General features: G+C 45.4%; 1 protein-coding gene across 1 annotated transcript; it reads right to left on the bottom strand.

Annotated features, from left to right (window-relative positions):
• Nucleotides 1–9739: 9739 nt before the first annotated feature.
• On the bottom strand, nucleotides 9740–10699 carry LOC127923728 (UPF0575 protein C19orf67 homolog; the record flags this gene model as incomplete). The annotated part of the gene is made up of 3 exons (XM_052507788.1): nucleotides 9740–9890; nucleotides 10054–10172; nucleotides 10558–10699. Coding segments are annotated over 3 exons (412 nt in total), but the record flags the coding sequence as incomplete, so codon positions are not given.
• Nucleotides 10700–11550: the final 851 nt, after the last annotated feature.

Raw genomic sequence — 11550 nt, 5'->3', positions numbered from 1 at the left:
CACCATAGTGCCCTCCAAGCTCGTCATCAAGCTCGAGACCCATTCAACAGTACAATGAATGTCTGTAACGGTTTTCTTCTGTAGACGAAGGATCGGACCAAAGCGCGGTTAGAGTTCAACATGTTTAATAAAGACCATAAATGTGAACACTACAAAATACCAAAATAACAAATGTGCAAAACCAAACCAGTCTTATCTGGTGCATAGACACAAAGGGGAAGACAAGAAACAACCACCCACAAAACCCAACACAAAACAGGCTACCTAAATATGGTTCCCAATCAGAGACAATGACTAACACCTGCCTCTGATTGAGAATCATATCAGGCCAAACATAGAAATGGGACAACTAGACACACAACATAGAATGCCCACTCAGCTCACGTCCTGACCAACACTAAAACAAAGAAAACACAAAATAACTATGGTCAGAACGTGACAGTACCCCCCAAGGTGCGGACTCCGGCCGCAAAACCTGAACCTATAGGGGGGTCTGGGTGGGCATCTGTCCGCGGCTCTGGCGCAGGACGTGGACCCTACTCCACCATAGTCTTTGACCGCTTTAGTCTCCTCCTAGGAACGGCGACCCTCGCCGCCGACCTAGGATTGGCAACCCTACTAAAGGGCCCCACTGGACTAAACAAACTCCTCTGGACTGAGGGGCAGCTCCGGACTGAGGGGCAGCTCAGGACCGAGGGGCAGCTCAGGACCGAGGGGTAGCTCAGGACCGAGGGTAGCTCAGGACCGAGAGATAGCTCAGGCTGGTTGACGGCTCTGGCGGCTCTGGCGGATCCTGGCTGACTGACGGCTCTGGCGGATCCTGGCTGACAGGCGGATCCTGGATTACTGGCGGCTCTGGCGGATCCTGGCTGACTGGCGGCTCCTGGCTGACTGGCAGCTCTGGCGGCTCCTGGCTGACTGGCGGGAGACTCTGGCGGCTCCGGACAGGCGGGAGACTCTGGCGGCTCCGGACAGACGGGAGACTCTGGCTGCTCCGGACAGGCGGGAGACTCTGGCGGCTCCGGACAGGCGGGAGACTCTGGCGGCTCCGGACATGCGGGAGACTCTGGCGGCTCCGGACAGGCGGGGAGGCTCTGGTGGCGCTGGAGAGGAGGAAGGCTCTGACGGCGCTGAAACGGCGGGAGCACCCATAGGGATGAGACGGAGAGGCAGCCTGGTGCGGGGGCTGCCACCGGAGGGCTGGTGCGTGGAGGTGATACTGGATAGACCGGACCGTGCAGGCGCACTGGAGCTCTTGAGCACCAGGCTGGTGCCATGTACGCCGGCCCAAGGAGACGCACTGGAGACCAGATGCGTAGAGCCGGCTTCATAGCACCTGGCTCGATGCCCACTCTAGCCCGGCGATAGGAGGAGCTGGAATGTACTGCACCGGGCTACGCACCCGCACCGGGGACACCGTGCGCTCCACAGTATAACACGGTGCCTGCCATAGCACAGGAAGTTGGCACAGGTCTCCTACTAATGGACTATTTAAAAACATCAGACCTGAGTTAATCTTTTGTGGGTACCAGCTTTCTACACAGAGGAGTGTGCAGTTGCATGAACGCTGGAAATTGCATTGACTGGCTGTCCAGGATACAGTACATCTAGATTCTCTAGAGAGGACAGACGCTGACTTTGTACAAACCGTAGGTCACAGTAGGCAAATAAATCTCCTTCAATGATACGAAAAATAATATACAATTCATTTGCATTGTTTTTATCTCCAAAATGAAACACGTGATCCCCCATTTTGACTTCCACACATTGTATGAGCCATACCATGCTTTCAACCCTCCTGTACCTGTGTTGATTTACAGTTTGTTCCCTATTTGGAGACTTAGGAATGTCAATGTGCAAAGTGCAAGAATGTTACAGAAGTCTTGTATATAATACTGTATGTTATTTGAAATTGTTTTGAATTGTATTTATATGTAAAAAGGTACAAAGACCTAGCCTGGGCACCATGTGTTTGACAGAAGGGACAAGGAGCGGAATGTTAGTTAGACGGGTACCCAGACTTACAAAGACCTAGTCCAGGTTAATAATTCCCTTCATTCCTTGGCATCACATCATAAATGTACTCCTAAAAACCTCAGACCTGATACGTTTTATAGACTACATAACATATATTCATTCTAATTATCAAGTCATATGTTTGTACAAAGTGTTATAGTTTTTAAATAAAGAATAAGAAAAATATCTTAGCATGTTATGATTGAGAGACTTCCGTCATGATCACTGATGCACCGAGGTTGCAAAGTTTTAATCCCATGCTGCCCCACTGTGATACATCTTGGTCATATCATGTAGACTACTGAATGTAGAGGTGAGCTCTCCTTTCCAAACACCTGTCTTACATTACAGCGTTTCTGAGCAAGATTGTCAAGAAGTGTTAGAAATGTCCAGGGGTCCAACTTGTTTTTTTTCTTCTTATGGCCAAACAATCCTCAGAAGCAGCTACAGCATTTCATATTCTACTCTTTGTACCATTTATTCTTGTAAATGATCCGTTTCAGACTATTAACGGAAGCGTTTTTATTTAACGTATATTAATTCACGAAATGTTCGTCGTTGTTAATTAACCGATTCATTTGAAACGTCTATTGTATAAATTATCCCAAAAGCCCAAAATTCGAAACATACTGTATTTTTAAGCAAAGTAAATGTGTTGATCTAATCAAAAACAACAATTTAAAACACAGATTTTCAGGCCACACCATAAAACAATACAATGGATGGTTATTGGTTACATTGAGCATCAGGCTCCTCTATATGGAATGTAAAATATATGTATCAGAAATAAAGTCATAAAAGACATGTCTTTTGAAAACAAAGTCACGCAAAATACTTCAAATAAAGTGTTTATTTTTTCAAATAAAAGTTCAGAGAGAAAATTGTTTGGTGCCAAAACAGTCTCTCAAAACATCCTGTATCCCAAAATGGAAAATAAGACAGTATTAGACAGGCAACATACAATGTCTTTTTAGGATCTGAGGTAGGCCTTGTTGTTATATCTGTCTCTGTGTAAATGTGTGTGCGTCCATACACTTGGTTTGTGTGGATGTGATTTCTAGTATCCGCGCCTGCGACAATCCTCCATCCACAATTCTTCCGCTGTTTTTTTTTTCTAAAGGCCAAACAAACCCGAGAACCAGCCGCAACCCTTCTTCTTCTCCTTCTTTTTATTATATTCCTCTTCCATCATTGCCATCCATCCCATCTTCCAGAAGGGTTCGGGTTCCTGTGAACAAACAGAATTAGTGAGTGGAAACTACAGGCACCTTAATTGGGGAGGACGGGCTCATAGTAATGGCTGGAATGGTGTTAATGGAATGGTATCGAACACATCAAACACACAGTTTCCATGTGTTTGATGCCATTCCAGTTACTCCATTCCAAACATAATTATTAGCCCTCCTCCCCTCCTGTAGTGGAAACAAACCTCAGGAAGCCATCGCCATCAGCAACCTTTCAATGCTGAAGCTGAAGCTGCAGCTCAGTACGGGACAAACAACATTCAAATTGACTGATATTATCAATGAGACAATACAGAAAACAGTGTAGCTTACCTTCTCAAGTGGGGTGAGGAGTTCCTTCATTCTGTCAGCGCTGGCTTTCTCAATGCAAAGCTCCAGCTTGGTCTTTTCTACGGGAAATGGAAATGTGAGAAGATAGTACATTTGAAAGGAAGGGAGGAGTTCAAATTGTTATTGTCCAACTGGTTAGCTGACTGTTACTGTAGCAGTTGACTCTACATCGGATTTTGTTGTGAAATTGTGAATGAAAGAACATTGTGGAATACAAGTAATTTACAAGAGACGAGGCCTGATTCTGAATGTACAACACCAACAGTAGCATTGTTCTACCTGTATCATCCGGGGTTCTGGTCTCTCTCTTGACCGGGATGTTGATGCAGTATGGCCGGTCATCACCCTTCTTGGTGTCCTTGGCGAAGGTCAAGGTAGGCCTCAGGTGAGCCATGATCTCTCTGACCATGATATCGCAGACCAGCAGAGGCTGTATTTCTGGGTATAGCTGGGCTTTAACCATTGGCCACTCATGGAAAGTCCTGAGGTAATTGCTCCTTATAGAGAGTGAGACGTCTTCTAAGAATTTGGCCATGATGTCCGGCTCATCGTTGAGCTTCCTCAGAGTGCGTAAGAACAGTCTTTGGTTTTGGTATTTCAATGCCTCTTTCTGAACCTGGATATGTATGTGCTCTACCATATCATTGCAAAGTGGGACAGCTTCCCATGAACCGTATTGCTGCTTGATTGTACATGAAACTGGGAAGACAGAGTCAAAGGCTTTCCTGACAAGAATAACAGGAACAATATCAAGGTTTGTCACCTTTGGTTTGTTCCTCTCAGTCTCCGTCTGAGTCTGTTCTTGCACAGGCTTTCCACAGTCCTTTGTGGTTGACTCGAAAACAACAGTCTGTGGGAATTCTTTCGCTGTTTTTCTCTTACGGCCAAACCCACCCCAGAACCAGCCGCAACCCCTCTTCTTCACCTTCTTCTTTTATTATTTTCCTCCTCCATCATTGCCATCGATCCCATCTTCCAGAAGGGTTCGGGTTCCTGTGAACAAACATAGTTGGTGAGTGGAAACTACAGGCACCTTAATTGGGGAGGACGGGCTCATAGTAATGGCTGGAATGGTGTTAATGGAATGGTATCGAACACATCAAACACACAGTTTCCATGTGTTTGATGCCATTCCAGTTACTCAATTCCAAACATAATTATTAGCCCTCCTCCCCTCCTGTAGTGGAAACAAACCTCAGGAAGCCATCGCCATCAGCAACCTTTCAATGCTGAAGCTGCAGCTCATTAAGGAACAGACAACATTCAAATGGACTGATATTATCAATGAGACAATACAGAAAACAGTGTAGCTTACCTTCTCAAGTGGGGTGAGGAGTTTCTTCATTCTGTCAGCACTGGCTTTCTCAATGCAAAGCTCCAGCTTGGTCTTGTCTAGGGGAAATGGAAATGTGACAAGATAGTACATTTGAAAGGAAGGGAGCAGTTCAAATTGTTATTGTCCAACTGGTTAGCTGACTGTTACTGTAGCAGTTGACTCTACATCGGATTTTGTTGTGAAATTGTGAATGAAAGAACATTGTGGAATACAAGTCATTTACAAGAGACTAGGCCTGATTCTGAATGTACAACACCAACAGTAGCATTGTTCTACCTGTATCATCCGGGGTTCTGGTCTCTCTCTTGACCGGGATGTTGATGCAGTATGGCCGGTCATCACCCTTCTTGGTGTCCTTGGCGAAGGTCAAGGTAGGCCTCAGGTGAGCCATGATCTCTCTGACCATGATATCGCAGACCAGCAGAGACTGTATTTCTGGGTATAGCTGGGCTTTAACCATTGGCCAATCATGGAAAGTCCTGAAGTACTTGCTCTTGATAGAGAGTGAGACGTCTTCTAAGAATTTGGCCATCTTGTCCGGCTCATCGTTGAGCTTCCTCAGAGTGCGTAAGAACAGTCTTTGGTTTTGGTATTTCAATGCCTCTTTCTGAACCTGGATATGTAGGTGCTCTACCATATCATTGCAAAGTGAGACGTCTTCCCATGAACCGTATTGCTGCTTGATTGTATATGAATCTGCAAAAACAGAGTCAAAGACTTTCCTGACAAGAATAACAGGAACAATATCAAGGTTTGTCATCTTTGGTTTGTTCCTCTCGGTCTCCGTCTGAGCCGGTTCTTGCACAGGCTTTCCACAGTCCTTTGTGGTTACCTCGAAAACATCAGTCTGTGGGAACTGCTTCAAAAGGCAGCCTGACTGACGTCGAGAGCAAGAGGATTATCAGGCATTGTGTTGCTTGATGTTACAACCTCTTCATCGTCGTCCCCAACAAAGTATTTGGGGTCGATCCAGACTACATCTCTGTTGGAGGAACGAGGCAGAGAAACACGACGGATGTATTCCAACTTGATGCGGTCATTAAGGGGGAAAGCCTTCAGGAACAGTGCCAGTTTCCCAACCCGGGACCCGTAGTGATTGTAGATGGTCTTCCTAAGGTCTTCGGGTAGGGCTACTGCAAAGAGTTTGCTCTCCATAGCCTCTTCGCAGCTCCTAGCTATTGGACACCGTGGGCCGAGGACTTGAAGCGGATAGGTGTCACTGATGCCCTTGTACACCATCAGGATCCCCTCACAGATAGCGCTGGGGATGGTGGAGATGATCACCGTGTCCTTCATGGCAACCAGTTTTTTAATCTTGATTGTCGTGCCAAACTGATGTATCATGGCACTCTGCATGTGGAACACAGTCTTTCTCATGTTGCAGAAGGGGGGGCACAGATTTTCATCCACAGATATACCTGGAATCTTCCTCAAGATGTTAAAAGCAACGGAGGCCATTTTAACGACCAGTAAGAGCAGAGCCTGTTGGTCAAGCTGTTTAGTACCGCGTCCGTTCATTGGATGAAGTTTTAGAATAAACTTCACTATGAAGTCACTGAATAGTTCTCCACTAATGATCAATCTAGCAGGTAGAGGACAGATGTTCACCATATCCTGACTAATACGTCTCTCCTCTTCATTGGCAGTATAAACAACGGGCACTGTCTTAGCAATGCATAGACCTACGAGATGAACAATGTACCTTGTCAAGATGTGTGACCTGATTCCCAGTGCTCTCGCCAGCACCGGTTTTGGGCCCAGCACTTGCTTAAGGTTGTTGATGACAGTCTTAGCCACCTCATAAGCATCAATGGACTGCTGACCGTTCAACAGCTCCTCCTCCTCAGTGACCTCGACCCAGGGAATAGACCACAGAAGAGCTTGGGTGTCGTTGATGATAGCAGGTGTCTCCAAATACACTCCCCCCTGAAAGGCTTGGGGATCTACTTGAAGAAGCACCTGGGTGATGACATGCTTGATGTTTGAACCAAGTACCACAATCGTCTTCGGCATGATCTTGTATGCAGTCTTCATCACGGTCTCAGTGTCTGTGAGGACCGTTTGGAGTATGGGACATGTGCTAAGGTCAAGGGCCTCAACCTTCCTTGCCTTCACATAGAAGAGAAATAAAGGCATTGCAATACTTTACTACCTATCACGTCTTGTAGTGTATTTCTTATTACATGTACAGGTTTAGTACTACACTTAGAAAAAAAGGTGTTATCTAGAACCTTAAAGGGTTATTCTGCTGTCCCCATAGTAGAACCCTTTGAAGAACCCTTTTGGTTCTTTTTTGGGGGAATTTTACCAATTTTTTCTCCCCAATTTCATGGTATCCAATTGTTTTAGTAGCTACTATCTTGTCTCATCGCTACATCTCCAGTACGGGCTCGCAAGAGACAAAGGTTGAAAGTCATGCGTCCTCCGATCCACAACCCAACCAAGCCACACTGCTTCTTCACACAGCATGTAGCCAACCCAGAAGCCCAGAGGAAACACAGTGCACCTGGCAACCTTGGTTAGCGCGCGCAGTGCCCGGCCCGCCACAGGAGTCGCTGGTATGCGAAGAGACAAGGATATCCCTACCGGCCAGGCCCTCCCTAACCCGGACGACGCTAGGTCAATTGTGCGTCGACCCACGGACCTCCCGGTCGCAGCCGGTTACGACAGAGCCTGGGCGCAAACCCAGGGTCTCTGGTGGCACAGCTGGAGCTGCAGTACAGTGCCCTTAACCACGCGAGAGGCCTGATAGAACCCTTTCTACAGAGGATTGTATATGGAACCGAAAAAGGTTCTACCTGGAACTAAAAAGGGTTATCTTATGGGGACAGCCAAAGAACCTGTTTGGATCCCTTTTTTAACAGTGTAGTATACAACAAAATTTCACAAATAAAGGATCCTGTCTTACCTTGTCTACCTGGCTGTCCAGGACCTTTATGACGTAAACTTCTGAGGATGAGGGAGGATAGGGGTTCAGGTTTGCCACGAGGACCTCAACATTCTTCTCCTGTGCTTCTCCATCTGCCACCTTGTCCAGCAGGCTGTCCATGACCTCCCTGACCTCTTGTGGAATCTCCACCTGGGTCTGACTGGGGAACTCCACCTGGAGCATCTCATCTGACCTGATCTCAGGTTGGGCCTGTTTCTCTGAGAGAATATCTGCTGTGTCGCCACTCATCAGAGCTGCAGAACCAAGAGGCTCATGGGAAGGAACCGATGGCTTGGCCTTGTCAGTCAGGAGCTGCTGCCCCTCCATGGTTACCTTGAGATGGAAGAGGGGAAGAAGACATTAGTTCATACTGTTCCTTTGTGAACTAAAGGTGCAATAACAGGTAAATAAACAGTCTATGTGGGTGATAGCAATGGTGTAGTATATAGCAATGATGTACTATAGTTTAGGGAATGGAAAAGTATCAGTATACCTCTCCTGGAGACTGGTGACATTGGCTTGGTGTCACGCTCAGCTCTCTATGAACTTCCTGCTCAATCTCATGAAGTCTCTGGCGATCCTTCACCTTCAGCATCTGTACACACAGTAGGAGTTTAAAATTAGCAGTGGAATCACACAGGATGTTTTATTTTATGGCCATGACAATGCCATTTTGTTCAGGATATCAGATTTATCATGGATGTTGTCAGCCCAAAACCTATTAAATACTAAAAGGAGAACATCAAAGTAGATGCTTAAACACATGAGAGCTATTGTATAATTAATGGCAAACTTACCAGCTCATCAAGGTAACAATGGACCCAAGAAGACCCTTGGATGGATGTTGAGTCATCCATATTTGCTCCAAGTTATCCCCAGGAGACCAGTAAACTAGAAAATATTTATTGACAGAAAACTCAACTAAAAACTTCAAAACTGTACTAGAACTAAATCCAAAATAAGAACTAAACAATCGAGCAATGCAACCAACACGAGTGCTGTATTATAGCAGTCTGAATTCAGAATACATGTCTATAAATATAGAAGTATAGAATGCTCAAATTTAGAACTTTAGAATCTTTGGCAAACATAAGACATTGTGATGTCACAACTAAATGGTTCAAGTGAGCAAAAAAATAACTGCGGCAAGGACAGGACTAGAAATGATTCTGGAACAGAAAGGTCTTCATTCTGAACTACCTAGTTGTCACAGTATGCTATTTTGCATGATAGAACAGCACTGCAAACGTGAAATATTATCAATAAAGAAAATCTTAACCATATGGCAAACTGTAATGTTGTATTACTCCATTGTTTACAAACAAATCATTTACAATGTAAGTACAGTTCTGAGACCCCATGTTATTAAAATATTTACACAATCATTTATTTTCAATAAATTGTTTTCTTTCACAAAATAACACTCCCGTGCAAATGAATGGCAGGTCAATAGTTTTATTCTGATCATACAAAATGATTTCCAACAACCACAGAATACAGTAACACACGCTCAATAAAACCTTGAATATGAATAGACAACATCAGATACAGTTCAAATCTATCACTAGCTGGTAGGGAACTGGTAATAAAACCCGCTGTCTTTATAAATTATATTTGTTTTTATACAATATGTAAGGAACTATAAGGAAAATATTTGTCATGGATGACTGTCTAGTAGGAACCAAAGCTTTGTCAGTGTCCAGTCCTTATGTCAGTCCTATGTCAGTGTTCAGTCCTTAAAGTCCTTCTCAATAGTTACTTAGATTTGAAAATATTAGCCGAACATAACACAATGTAAAGCTAACAATAAGTCCTGTTAAATCCTTTAAATCATTGAGAACATGTTATGGCCAAAGGCAGAACCAGAACAGTGGATTGTCTCCGTTATGTTGTTTCACGACTGGGACCTTCCACTGGGCTCTGTTGAGAAAACAACGCCCCCAGCAGGCAGTCAGTAGCGTTGCAAGCAGAGGGCTCCTCTCCTCCCAGGCACAACAGCCTGTGGTACCTAGCCTGAGGAATCCAGCACAGCACCCTGGAACGAACACGAACACACACACGCGCATAGAGATGCACAAACACACACTCAGGCACACACACAGTGTGAGTTATATTAACATGGTCCTGACTCTTAAGTATTCTTTAAACATGTCAAAGATGAAAGAGTGCTGTGAAACGATCGGAGTGTGACTTTGTACCAGTCGTTGATGTCGCCTCTCACGGGGTCAGGATACGTTTGGATCCACTGACCGATTGACCACATCTTGACCATATTGCCTATAGCAACCGTCTCCCCTTTTCCCTCTCCATCGCCCCCCTAAGCAGGCTCCTCAGGGACGTCCTCGTAGCACAGTAAGTAGCTGCACGAGAAACACACACACAGTCACACAGGCAGTGAGAGATGCCATCTGATCCGACTGTTCTTAGGCCTGAATTTCGAAAATGCACATTGTCATCGAACATCTCAGATCAAAAGAGTCCCACATTTTTCTTGACACTAATTTTACAATGATTGTTTATTGGCATGTTGTGCCTTACTTTAACACTTTTCTAGCTCCCCCTCTCTCTCTCTCTCTCTCTCTCTCTCTCTCTCTCTCTCTCACTCACTACTCTGTGTTGGTGGCTCTCTCGTTCCCTGCCACTGGCATGTCCTCCTCTGGATGTCCCTCCATCTCGCCATCTGTTTCCTGCTGCAGGCTCACTCTGGGTCTCTCCACATTCCAGCGCATGCGTTTGTACAGGCCAGTGTGGACCCCAGCCAGGTACGGGGCTAGACGACAGTACCTGTATATGGACAGCCCCACACTGTCTATCTGACACTTGCCAATGTAGAAATGGGAAACACTGGAATGGAGAAAGGGGGAGGAAATGCTGTCACTTAAAGTTGTTGTATTTCTTTCTATGAATGTGACCATAGAGGACCTGGAAAACATGTTCTATGTGGTCCTCCTGCCAGTGATAGCTCTGCTCAGGATCTCCAGTCCAGAGAACACTGGGACTGTCTCTCAAATGGCCCCCTATTCTCTATATAGCCCACATAGTGCACTTCTTTTAAACAGAGCCCTATGTAGGGAGTAGGTTATATGGTATCATTTCAGACTAGAACTAAGAGATTGCTTTTGAAAGGACTCCTTGGGGCGCTAGAGAGCGTGCTGTGGAGTAGACGTGCTTTGCTAGAGCTCCGCTCTATTTTGAAACAAATTAGTATTTATCTTAACCTCTCACGACCTATAACTTTAAACAAATATGTCAAAGGGAAAAGGCACCAAAATAGGGTGCGCTAAACAAGATCATTTGAATGAGATAGACAACGAACCAATTTCAACGTCGCTGACGTTAGCTGAAGAGGCTAGCTTCCAAGAGTTCCCCACAGATCCTACTCAAAGTGACATACTGGCTGCCATAAACTCACTAAGCAAGAAGGTGGACACAAGGTTGGCTGATATCGCAAAGAGTATTGTGACTTGGGCCAAATCTGTGAAGGCAACTAAGGGAAGGGTGCATGAAGTTGAGCAGACGACAGTCGATCACGAGGCCAGGCTACAGGACATAGAGAAACAGTGCGCGACGTTCAAAAATGACAACAAAACCCTGAAAGCCCGAATGGAAATGCTCGAGTCGCATTCAAGACGCCAGAACATCCGAATATGTGGGATCCAGGAGGACACTGAGGACAGGGAAACCCACTGAATTAG

Source organism: Oncorhynchus keta, unplaced genomic scaffold (assembly GCF_023373465.1).
Source record: "Oncorhynchus keta strain PuntledgeMale-10-30-2019 unplaced genomic scaffold, Oket_V2 Un_contig_3141_pilon_pilon, whole genome shotgun sequence".
Classification (NCBI taxonomy): domain Eukaryota; kingdom Metazoa; phylum Chordata; class Actinopteri; order Salmoniformes; family Salmonidae; genus Oncorhynchus; species Oncorhynchus keta.
This window is presented reverse-complemented; position numbering and strand designations above follow the sequence as displayed.